This window comes from Rhopalosiphum padi, chromosome 4, assembly GCF_020882245.1.
Source record: "Rhopalosiphum padi isolate XX-2018 chromosome 4, ASM2088224v1, whole genome shotgun sequence".
In the NCBI taxonomy this organism is placed as follows: domain Eukaryota; kingdom Metazoa; phylum Arthropoda; class Insecta; order Hemiptera; family Aphididae; genus Rhopalosiphum; species Rhopalosiphum padi.
Genome location: NC_083600.1, coordinates 259,640 through 273,430, shown reverse-complemented (window position 1 = coordinate 273,430; position 13,791 = coordinate 259,640). Strand labels below are relative to the sequence as shown.

Here is a 13,791-nt window from a genome sequence, read left to right as displayed (position 1 = left end):
TACGGGTCGACATTGAAGTTGTTTATGACAGCACAAACTGATAAATACAATATAATATTATAATGATATCATCATCGAACACGACATAGAACTCGGTAGATAAGACTGACGCGTAAGTACCTATCTATAATATACATATATATATATATATATATAATATGTATTGACTAATAAGTGTTAATTTCGGAAAAAAGTGCACATTAAACGGATGTGGTGATATAGTGTTATAATAATTCTAATCATCATTCACTGACGACGTGGTATCGGCATGCGGATAACCTTTGGCTAGTTAGGAGAAATATTTTTTTTCAATCCAAGGTACGGATGCGGTGATTGGCTATCGGTGTTTGATGAAGACGATTAATATCAAAATAAATAATACCCATACTGAGCAAACGCGTATATAGTTATTACTTAAAAATGTTAATATTACTATAATAAAGCATTAATGTATTATAATATTATAAATGATCAGACGTACAGAGATAGTGATGTGATGTAGAGCGACACACGCGTGATTACGCAACAGTTTTTAATTAGAACGCGGACGAAAAAGCCTGCAAAGAGTGTAGGTATAGTATATTTTCTTTGGCGGCGACGGTAGCATTGATAACGACGCCGACGACAACGACAAACGCGATGACGACGACGTACTACCGCTACCACTGATTCAAAAGAAAACATCGATTTATCATTTCGGACATAATGGACTACTTATATGCGCGTGTAATAAACGTCACGGAAAATAAAAACCTCCCAAAAGTCGTATACATAAACCTTCGGTTCATAGGTACATCATAAATGTATAATAAATAATATAATAACGCTTAATTAACATTTTGACCTATTCATTTATATATTATATAATATTATCAAACGAAAACACTAGTGGCACCATTGTACACGATTTTATTTTTACTTAAAATAAATCTCCTAGTCGTCTATACAATATTATTATCATTATTATACTGTGAATAGTATGTAGTCGTATTTCAATTGTAATTTTTCGTTAACTCGTCGCTTTTATGTTGTATTAAGTATATATAGTCGACACTTGACGACGAGAACGACGAAGATGGGGTCTCCAACGTCGCCCCTTGGTTCAACGGGTCGCTGCCGTCTTTACTGCTATCATAGAGTTAATGATGCATCGCTTCCTCGTAAATTATATCGTATTCGTTTTTTCCTTTATTTTTTTTTCGTCTACGCTCTGCTCTTAACCGCACAGTGACCGTTAAAACGATTTCATAGAACGCAAACGCGAGCGCGTCGTTGTATTAATCAATCTCATGCGTACGTGTCTGGTCGGCCAGTCGGCTTAAAAGAGAACCAAAAAAAAAAAAAAAATACTGTTGCTCGAAAATAGACTTGACTTGAACGACTTATATTATTATCGTATCTCGTCGAGTCAACCGAATTTTGTTTTTTGTTTAGTGGCTTTCACTAAAACTTAACGTAACATATTTTTCTGTTTGCGACGTATCTAATCGTCCCCGCGATAAACTGCTGTCTGTTTTTTTCCGACAGAAATTTGTATCGAAAAATGCGAATTCACCATGAAAATATGTGTGCACAGACATGATCGTATGGAATCACCCATAATTTTATACATATATTTTAATATATACCTACGCATACAATATTATTTTATATAATGGGGAGGGCGTATATTATATTATTAATATTATCATCGTAATCGTATTGATTTTTTCTCATATGAATAAAGTGCGCGGCGTATATCCAACCGACGCAAGAACAAGAACAACATGTGTGTACGTTATAAACACATTTTGGACTATGGTGATGGCGTTCGCCTCAGGTCATCCATGGTCGTATTTTATTATATTATCATATATTCTTTTTCTTCTTCTTCTTTTTCTTTATCGTCGTCTTGGGCACCGTCCGTATATACAGCGCGTCGAAAATACCGAACGACCAGCCGACAGACGCGCGTGTGTCGTTATTAAGTGGCATATACGAGCGCGCGCGTCCGCTCTCGGGTAAAGTGAAACGGAGTAAAAAGGTACGCGGGGCCATAATGAGGGGGGCGGTGCTGACACATAAAACAATGCGCGCAGCCAGGAATGTCAGTCTCCTGTAGCCAAAGACGTTCTCGACGATTCGATTATAAACACTTGTCCTTTTCTTCGTCCACTTTACTTCCCCGTATCGCATCATCATGATGGTGACTGTCGAAATGAGTGAGATAAATATAGATACATAGATAGAGAGAGATATAAAAAAACGATGTTTTAATATATTATTTTTCCCTTTTCCAGGCGCGAGTTAATTAAAAATATCTCGTGTAATTGGGCGGTAGTGGCGGTGTTTTCCGTCGCGCGCAACGAGTCGTATATATACATTATATAATAATATCGCGCGCAAAAAGAGCGCGTCTCGTATAATATACGATTTTCCCCTCAAGACTTTAATTATTATCGTCGTCCGTTGGAGAAAAGTTTTGAGTTATGTCCGGACTGCATACTGCAGCACCGCACACTATGCTCGCTTATACATATTATATTATATGCCGTTCTCCGCGCACCCTTTCGCAGCTGATTAGTAAACATAAAACAATTCCGTCTCTGCCGACAAAAGTTCCTCACATTTTCATTAAAATTTCAAAGTTGTGTACAGCGCGTCTATAACTAAAAGCGTGCACGCGCCAGTTGGGGTGACGGTACTGGCAGATTGTACAAAAAACAAAACCGGTTTATCCGTATAAAAAAAATAAATAAAAACTGAACGAACGAATATTACATTACGACAATTTATTACATGGTCGTTGTTGTTTTATATTCGAATTGGAAAACCGCACGGGGTAGAGGGGACTACGGATTAATAATAATAATAATAATAATAATAATATATTTTTCTATCCACATACTCGTTTATATAGCAGGTACCTGTAGCACAACAGCGCGAGATCCGTTGGATTGTATAATTATTATTTTATCTGTTAATGGATGCCGCGCTCAACCGAAAAGGGGGCGGTGGCAGCGACGAACAAAATTACGCGGTTATAATTAAAATCATAATGAAACACATATACTCGTTTTTTTCGACCGTGTCCTGAAAACCACAACAAATTATTATTTTGGAAATTATAACTGCGGCGGTCAAGGGGGGTATGTGTGCGCGCGCGTGCAATTGTATGATATATATTATACTCACCGCCAACACGTGTATATATATATAAATATAATATATTTATGTATATATTATACATGTATGTGTTTGCGTGAGTACGTGTGTGTGTGTGACATAATAACGTGCTAGCCACTACCTACGGGCTAAATTAAGGGCACTCTTGGCACACATGAAAACCACTGACGTGCGATCAAGATAATCGTCGACGATGGTAGGAATGACATTAAAGAAAAAGTTTTTATTGTTTTTTTACTTTAGTTATTGTGCGTCAAGCTTTTAAAAAAAGGGTCTCGAAGAGACGGGCAGGTGAATGTCATCGTCAAAGACTGTATAATGATAATATATATTATAGTGGTATAGTAGCGTATGTACCGCACACGTATATATTTGACGTGTCCCGCAGGAGTGAGCACTGCACGCTAACCTGTCACGACGATACACTGCGCGAGTAGATCCGATAATGACCGGAACGGGCCCCGCGGGGTTCGATATCGATCCGACGTTAACGTTATGTTTAAATGTTTTACGCTAACACATTGATATATAAATATATTTTATTATAGCGGTGTCTGTCCAAAAATTAAATAATGCACACCGAAACCATTTAAATATATAAATAACTTTACTTTTTATTTTAAATAAAGCAAGTATTTTATTTATGTATGCATGTAATATATTATATATCGTGATACCTAAATATGTACACATAATATTTGTTCGGATTCATTGGATTTTTTGTAAAAGATGAACTCTAATAAGTTATTCTAATGTCTGTTTTGTCGGTCGTGTGGCCAAAATTTGTCTCTAAAAATATACACATACACACCATTTACGAGTGGCGGTGCTCATGCGTCTGGTTTGTGTTTCCTTCTGCGGGGACCCACTTGTGATAAAATCACACTTGGGAGATGATCCAAATCAATTAATTTCTATATTTTTAGATTCTCGCATGGCGTCGTGTCCGATAATCGAAATTGATGGCATAATGCCTTCTCACTTTTTCTATTTTTTTTTTTTTTTGATGGATTCATTTTCCTGCAGCATACTGAAATCTTAATTGCGGAAGTCTTTGCTAATAATGAACAACGAAAAAAAATCTACATGAATGGAACGACGGAGAACCGGAGGAAAAAAGAGATTCCGCCGCCCGGGGCTAATTTCATAAGGAACCGTTTTTCTCTCTTCCGACGATTAACCCTTTTGTTAGGCCTTTTGTGCGTGTTTACCTCTTTTCCACTCATTGTACTATACTATGTATAGTCGCGCGATCCCCTTCGAAAAGCAAAGCGATCCGATTAAATCGTCAAAACAACAGGGCATTTGATGTTTCAAAAGAAATCATGGCGCGCCCACACACTGCTGCTGAACAATGGACCAAAATTAAAAGCAATAATAAAATCGTAAATATATATAATATACAGACATATAGTTGCAAGATCATCGTCAGCTTTAGTATATGTACATAACGCAACAATATTATACGTACGTAATAAATGCAATTATATTAGGATGGAAAATGATTTGAAAATATTTTTTTTTTATTCGTTTAAAGCGTGATGGCGCGCGTACATAATGCTTATTATACCTTATATTACGGACGCCAAACATCACGCGCACAATTGTTTTGTCTGCAGTAAAGTTTTTAATTAATATGCATGTCATAACTTTTCCATAGGATTGATCGTTAAGTACGATGGACTGTAAATAGTTTCTCTCAAACTTTCAGCTGTCAGTGGTTTACGGTTGAAATAAAAGACAAAATCACATCACGTACAATGTGATGCTGATAAGGACCATGTTGATAATAATAATGATAATAATATATACATCATGGTATATACGTTTTATAACTCGACGTAATCTTTTCGAGAACTTTTGATTCATTTTGATCCGTCTTGGTAGCGCACACCGTTCTGACGGACTGTGACGAATGAGGGCGAATAAGGTGGCGTTTTATTATATTAATATACAATATATCGGTAAAGCGGCAGTGTGGTGGCTCTGCGAATATTATATACAACCCGTGTTGTGACACGTCATTTAACACTATACATATATATACGCACTGGCATACAGAATCTTGCTCGCACACGCATATATACGCATGTAAGGGTCGTATATAATATCGTGAGCGCGCCCGCACACATATACACACAACTAATGTAACGGTATAATATTATATAATGTGAAAAAGGGGCAATGGCGAGAGAAAAAGACGTGTTATATATTATTATTATTATTATTATTATATATACGAGCGGTGGCAAAAGATAAGAACCATTTCCCGGAGGACCCATCGATCGTCCGACTGGCCACCCCTGTACTCGCTCCTTCTTTTCTATATTTTTCCCAATCATGCAGATTTGACCGTCAGGACTCGTGTTCATATTATTATTATTTCCGTCGGGTAGCTCCTCGCATCATACATATATAATATGTAACCGTTGCTTGTTTTTTTTTTCAGTTTTTTTTACGCCGCAAAGTGTACGACCGATATATTACACACATGTACACACGCACGAAACCCGTGGCCGTACGTGATCGAAATACCGGAGATGAGACGACCATGCGTCCGATCATTGTGCACTAGGAGGACTTACACGAAGAGTACAAGACGACGACGATGATGATGATACACGTCGTGTAAACCGCTGACCAACGTTATTTTTCCTCCGCAATGATAGCCGTGCCGCATACATATAAATGGAAACTTATAACCATCACTACATGTGAACATTAATTTTTGAAAAACCTTCAGAGATTTCATATAATATATTACAGGTATTAACGGTAGGTATATAATATATTGTGACGTTCATGATTTTGCGGCCAAAATAACAGCATTCGTTGTTATAACTATATAGTTATATATATCCACTATACCACACCTTATTATAACAATCGGGCGTTATATATTATATTAAATATGTTATTATAATATATTATGTGTATATACGTGCAATTTTCACTTAACCGAAAAATGATACGTTTGGTGTCGGAAATTAGATCGTCAGCGAGCCGCATTTTGCGGTCGATAAAATCTCATGATGAATGAAAATTGTCGAGGAAATATTGTAATATTATTTTACATAGGTATCTAATACTAATATATTATACCTCGGCTATTTCAACTTATATTCTGAGTTTCTGCGCGATCGGCGACTAGTATTCTATATTGTAAAATAATGTTATACTACAGACTACATGCAATTCCTATAGTGAGTGGCAATTGCAATTTATATATACGTTGCAGTCAAAAGCGCATATGATACTTATAATAAAATAAGCCATTATGACGTGCCAAAAAATACATCATCACTGTATTATACTGTATAATATATACTTATTAGTTTTTATATAGTTTATATGCAAAAACTCAAACTTTGATAACTCAACATTTGAAAAAAAGCATTATTATAGCTTTCTCTTATATATTTCGAATTGTTGGCTTATAGTGGTAAAATCACTAAGTGAATCGATTGCGCATTATTTTTCTTGAATTTTATTATTATTACTTTAATTTAAAATATAAATTATAATAGCAATATTATGCCAATATTATTATAAAACATAATATGTAGTCGTGACGATTGAGTTTTTGCACATTATACTGACGAATTCATCATGTCAACGGTTCGAATGTTGCAGTATAGGGGAGGGGGGCATTGAAATCGATAAAATAAAAAAGACAGTTATACATATATAAAATAATTCTATCATATATTTCTGGTACCTATTATTATATAATATATTATATATTTATTTGATAGGGATTCAGTGCGATCAAATTGTACGTCGTTACAAATTATTGTAATATATACAATATAGCTTATTAATATATATGTTTATTTGTACAATTATACGCATATTAATGCACATTTTGATATACATAAATTGATCTGCTCGTAAACCACTCAAACCATGCAGCTGCGCTGACCATTTTTGGTCGGAATATTATGTATACGGAAAAAAATAGGAAAAGGTTTTAATTGTTATTTTAAATTTTAATCGTATTTTCAGGTTAACATACGGATAATCGCAATCTATAAGAGTAGTTATAAATACTAAATTGGTTTAGTTAAAAATATTTAGCTATTTCGACTTTATATTTAGTTGCAATTTTAATAAAATTACTTCATTGTAGGAATTAAACAGTATAGTTATGTTTACTATTATATCTGGAATTGCTTTACTTATTAATTATTATTATAATATTATAACAAAATGTATGACATTTACAAATACCAATATAGTATGTGTAGAATGTAGATAGTGCCTAATATTCGAGGAAAATAAATTGGATTTTTATTCTAAATAACGCGCGTGGCTAAAACAAAGCCAAAGTGCATACGGTTTATATATATATATATAATATTGACAGTTACGTCAATCGTATTATAGCGAAGGTAACCTATATATAGTAATATAATATATATTATAGTTACCACACCACGCTTAAGTCGCTCTCGTGGATTATCGATTTCTGCGTTGTGTGTCAATAACTTTGACACCGATGATGTATATTATGTGAAATACGGACTGTCGGACTTTCGTATATGATAATATTAAAATTGCGCCGCGGTAGCTCAATATCATAATACAAAGGTCGTCGCCATCGTCGTTGAAATATTAATAAAATAATAACAATATAATATTAACCGGATACGATCTATGAAGCTAATGTTTACTTTTGTGTATTTCGTAATTATTGTTATTAATATTGACGTATATAGTATATATACCAAATATAAACGGCGAATACGACGAGAATAAGGGAGTAAAAACACGCTTGTAGAAAAGATCAAGAAAAAACAGGAAATCCGTATATATTGCATTTTATACGTTATAATATATAATATTATATTTATGCGAATGCAGTAATTTGCTGCAAATAGCGTTTTGCTTTAGTAATGGTGGAGATGGGGTGGCGGTAGTGTGAATCTGCAACGGGACGAGTACTCGAAAGTTTCAAACAGCAAAAGTCGGCGGTGACGGCGGGGAAAATGTTTAACAACAAAAGCCGTGCAATTATAACGTAAACACAACGAGAGACGAGACGCTGACGTAAAATAAACAGAGAACGCGTCGTCCTCCCGGCTCGGTATGTTTGTTATGTATATAGACGGTTAGTTCAGAGAGCGCAAGTCGCTTATAATAATAATATCTGCCGAGACTTATTATGGGCAAAGCTAATATTTGACGATGACGACGACGACGACGACGAATATATTTATAATATGTTATAGTCGACGTGAATATAATTGAGTTATTAAAATATAATATTTTATAAATTAGATACAAAACACTGTAATACCGTAATAGGAAATAAATAATATTGCGATGTATAATATATCATCATAAGTTGTAACGTATACATGCAAGCACAGAAGCAAACAAGGCCTTTTCTATACGTGGCGTTCTTTTTGGCCAGATTTACCGTGCTCTCTCTAACCGTCCCGTCAGCCACCACCCCAGCCGGACGTTAATTGAATCTTTTTTCACTCACCACTTCCCACATCCGCTGCAACCCTTCTCTTCCACGGGGTCATTGCCGCGTAGCAGCTATAATATATATATATATTATATATCGCGTATTGTATACCACGGCGGCGGCAGCTTTTCGTAATACATTATGGTTGTGTGCGTCCAGTTAGGAACGTATATAATTAATCGACAGAATCGGCATTTGGCACAGAGAGGTAGAGCGGAGGAGACAAGGAAATGCAGACAGTGTGAGAGGGAGTGAGAGAAATCTAAAGGGTTATATATATGTATATACAGAGAACGGGGTAACCTACCATTAATCATGGGGCTTCTAGAGGTACGTCATCGACAGGGCTGGGCTATATATATATATATGTATACGATTACGATGAGGTGCGTAGTTGTGCGTGCAATGCATATGTGTGTATATGTGTGTAAATATATATATATACGGTTTATAATACGCTACCGACGTCGTATTTAAAATATAAATCGAAGGGCGTGGAAATCACTTTGTCATTCGAACGTGCTGTAGTGTGTAATACACTGCTATAGCAAGGGTTGTGAGCGCAAAATATAATTATAAGCATTTACGCACATTTTGGTATTCAAGTCCTGATAAACAAGGAGATTTTGATGGCGTCTTTGACAGTTTTACATATGCGTTTATTAAATATCGATGGCGCTGCTGCTCTCTCAGGTTTCTCGATGTACTACGGTTGAATATCATAGTGTTATTATTATAGTATTATTATTATTATTATTATTATTATTATTATTGTTTCTCCATAAATTATATAATGTAATATATTGGCCACGCGTATATACACAAATATACTATAAAAATGTATCTTATAGAATATAATATACACAAGGAAACAAGGAATATATAATATAATATTTAGTTAATAATTCGTTGTCATTGGGTTTAGTACACTCAATAGTAGCTGCGGTCAGCCTTAAGTTTTTCACATTTTATTCTTTTACACGGGCGGGCGGGAGTTTTAATTAATAGGGAAAAAAACGAAATATGAAGCGATTTTCTCATAGCTGCGACTGCGGTCGTATACACAACAATAATGTAATAATTATACAACGCCATGGTACGCGTGTGGCCAATTTCTTTTGTTCGGATGAGATTCGTCGTCGTCATGGTTAAGCGACGACACCAAGTCAGTCAACTTCACTACCACGAAAACAAAACGCGAAACTCCACGAGCGGAGAGAGTAATTTAGGTAATATAGGAGGTACCTACGTTGTCCATCGTATATGCAGTTTACGGGAGTTGGCCACACCTACGACAGCTAAAAGTCTTCCGCACGTGACAATGTTATAATGTTAAAATTGTTAAATATTATATATATATATATATATATATATATATAGGTAAGATATACGTGGCGAGAACAGAATATAATAATATGAGAATTAAATAAACTAATATATATATATATATTATATATGGGTCTATATGTATATACGGTACAACAATATAGATAATTGGACTGTGCGAAATTGTTGTTTCGAAAAAAATAACTATCTGACCCACGGTAAATCTGTGAAAATTTCTCAAGAAGCTTATTATGTGCCGTTATATAGTATTTTATATTACGCGTCATATAAAATAATATAACGGCTGACAGCCGTCCGAATAATATTTATATATAAACATCATCCGGAACACCAGCGTATACTGTAAACGCGTTTTTAATCCGTCGAAACTATATTATATACACACCGACTATATTATATTGTCAATCCTATTTCGACTTGACGGATAGGTATACCGTATTAAATTTTCAAAATGTCATTCCCTCGGCGGTGGTGGCGGATGTCCCCTTTACAATAATATAAACACGTATATGTGTTCAATCGCGTGTAATCAATCTCTGCCGATTGCGCGGAACGTCGTTCGACTGTATATATATATATAACCTAACATCGTAGTTCGTTTAATATGCGCAGATACCGCTGCGCCCAAGCCGACCGACATTTGTTTGCCGGAGTATGTGTTACGTATTCAATTGGCGTGGAAAGCCTATACGACTTATACTCAAACACTGTATATGATATATTTATAATAGCCCCTTGGATGGCGATTTATTTATTACACATCACACATATAAACGTATATATTATATATGTAGGTACCTATATAGTTGCATGTGCGTTACCTTGTATAATATGTACAATGTACGCGCACGTTTATATGTTACACATAGCGAACACAGGTACAACTCATTTACATTTACATATGTATAACGGTATGTAGCTCTATATATATATATATATATATTTTTTTTTTTATTTCCCTTTTTTCCGTATATTTTCTACGCCTTTTGCAGCCTTTAGACGTTTGTTGTACATATAATATGTAAAGGTCTATGTGCATATCTACGAGATGGTGGGTCTGGACAACAAAAAAAACACTAAGTATATTTATGTGGTTTTTATGCGGACCCAAGAAAACGTTATGCTAACAACGGTACTATACGCGGACCGACCGACGATGTGCTCATTTCCATACTGGTACCGGACTGCCCGATAGTGATAGATAATATTGCACTGTGGGGAATCGACTGTTCGTATTATAGTTTTCCATTTGGTTAATTGCGTGCACCCTTAAGCCATTTCTCTCGCAATCGTCGCCGCCGACGTATCTTTGACACACCACTGCGGAGCAACGGGGTATATAATATACATAATACGCATATAAAACATGATAGAAACGTCGTATATTTTGCATACATAGTAAATAAGTGAACGAAAAAAATACCATAAAAAAAAAACAATTGATTTTGGATTCAGGTCACTTCCATTCTCTCTCTCTCTCTCTCTCTCTCTTCACCACCGTACGTTTATACCGGTATATAGGCTGTAAATGATTATGCCGAGAGTAAAATTTTGGAGGGCCGGCGGGTGGGTCGACTTTGGCCAAATCGATTTTCGCTTCGTCTCCAGGGAACTCGGCCTGCCCTCACCGCCTGCCGTATAAACTGCATGTTTTATTAAACAGAAGCGTACACGGCTTTAGCCGTAAAGTAAAAAAAAGCAAAAAGAAAAAGAAGAGAACAACGAGTGCAAAGGGTGTCCGGAAATATATTACCAGCCCCGCGGAGACTTCCGAAACCCTAAAAAATAATAATAATAACAAAAGGGGTCTTAGACCTACGAAAAGAGGTATGTGATATGTAGGAGGAAAAGTGTCTATATATATATAATACATAAGTTCATAACCACCATTATCGGTTTGACCTAAGTCTGCACCATGGTAATTTGTACAACGTGGTGTTTGAAAGAGGTTATATGAGTAATATTATAAAAGAACCTTATATATTATAATGAGATTTCTTAAAAATAAACTAAATGGTTCACTTACCGTGTGGGACCCATCCATGACCACATGCGTCGCAGAATCGTATGTGAAGTTTGCCGGGCGTAAAACAATCGCACACGCATCCCGGTACCGTACATCTGATGGCCTGCAGAAAAGTAAATTGATAATTTTTTTGTAGCAATAAAAACAACACACATATACACACACGCACAAACACGAAAGATTATATTATGTGTTATATCTCTGGCACACACGCTCATATACCGTGAGAGCAAGTGTATTAGGCGCGGAGATTCCTTTTTTATATAACATCTATATGTATAACTATTTATATATTATATATACACTAAGCTATACCACCACCGGAATAACAAAAGAATCGAAAAACAAACTGAGTTTCTCCACTGGCATATTATCGTTATATTATTTTTTTTCTTTCCGATTCGCCCTTATTGTTCCAAACGTCAATCTGTCGTTTAATGAAGTCTCCCAAAGTCATTGTAGTACATACACACATATGGCTATAGATAGATATATATGTGTGTACACGGTGGATCGGTTTTGGAATAGGTGTGAAAAATAATAATCATAATGACGAAACGGCCCTCTTATACCGGCCCTTAATGTCGTAATAACAGACCGAGACTAAGATGATGGGTCATTGTCATTTGGTATGTGTGTGGGGAATCTATTGTGTGCCCCTTTTTCCATGTGTACCTATCCACCTCTATATTATATATAGGGACTGTTCCGTCGCCGTTACTATTCAATACGATTATTCGTTTTCGAAAATCATCATCGTTAAATAATAATAATTCGACATCACGAGTATCACCTGTCACACACACACACACATACACATACTATAAGCATATTTAGGAGGCCAAGACACAACGATCGTCCTGCAGAAGACGTGCAAACAATAGCTTATACCTAAGTATATTTAATAATATATAATATACCCATAGTAAACAGGCTGTCGACGTTGACTCCAACTTACACGCTTATGATATTTGTTTTAAATTATACATACTCCTTTATTATATAATTTAAGGAAATAATTATTTATGTTATAGTATAAGGTATTAATAGTCTTATCAAATATAGATGTAGAATAGGTAATATTTCAATATTTCATCGATGACCGACGCCATAAAATTATCCAAATGTTTTATGCATTACGACTAATCAACCTATATATTGTTACAATTTATAATATTATTATGTGTCTCTACTCTATATACTGAAAAAAGTGACAATGGTATATTAGCGAATAGGAATTTCCTGGTTTATTACCGTGTTTAGTATAATTCCCTTGCTAAACATCTAGATATAACGAACGGTGTGTGTGTGTATTCAAGGTGACAGTATAATTAACAATATCAATGATATCATATAATATTAAACTGTAATACCATCGTTCGTATTTAGTTTTCATCATATAGAGTGGTGGAAAATAATATAGATTTTATATGAGTTTTACAAAATTTTTCTTAAGACAACAAAAACGTAAATGGCGTTGGTAAAAGTTGTTATGTTGTATTAGTAAATTTATATAATATAGAGTTTTCTGGTTAAATATGTGGAACTATGCAGCTGATATATGACGGGAATATTATGCACAAAGGGTTGAAAATTATAGTCTAAAGAGTATACGAGAGCCCTGCGCAGGGGAGTCTGTGGAAGACGTGGAGTGTTGGCGCGCTACCCTCGGGGCGAGAAGAGACTTGGATGAAGTTATAAAGCCAGTTTTCGTCGATATATATATATATATATTATGTACTATAACTATATTTATATTTTATTGGTACATAAAATG

At 35.2% G+C, this 13,791-nt stretch overlaps 1 protein-coding gene across 4 annotated transcripts in view; it reads right to left on the bottom strand.

The window, feature by feature from the left end:
* The window catches only part of LOC132930789 (zinc finger protein basonuclin-2-like), an 82,317-nt gene that overhangs the window by 28,863 nt on the left and 39,663 nt on the right, over nt 1–13,791 (bottom strand). For all 4 annotated transcript variants that reach the window (XM_060996840.1, XM_060996841.1, XM_060996838.1 and 1 more), the window contains exon 4: nt 12,015–12,117. In XM_060996840.1, coding sequence (XP_060852823.1) covers nt 12,015–12,117 — 103 coding nt within the window. The remainder of the gene's footprint in view (nt 1–12,014; nt 12,118–13,791) is intronic.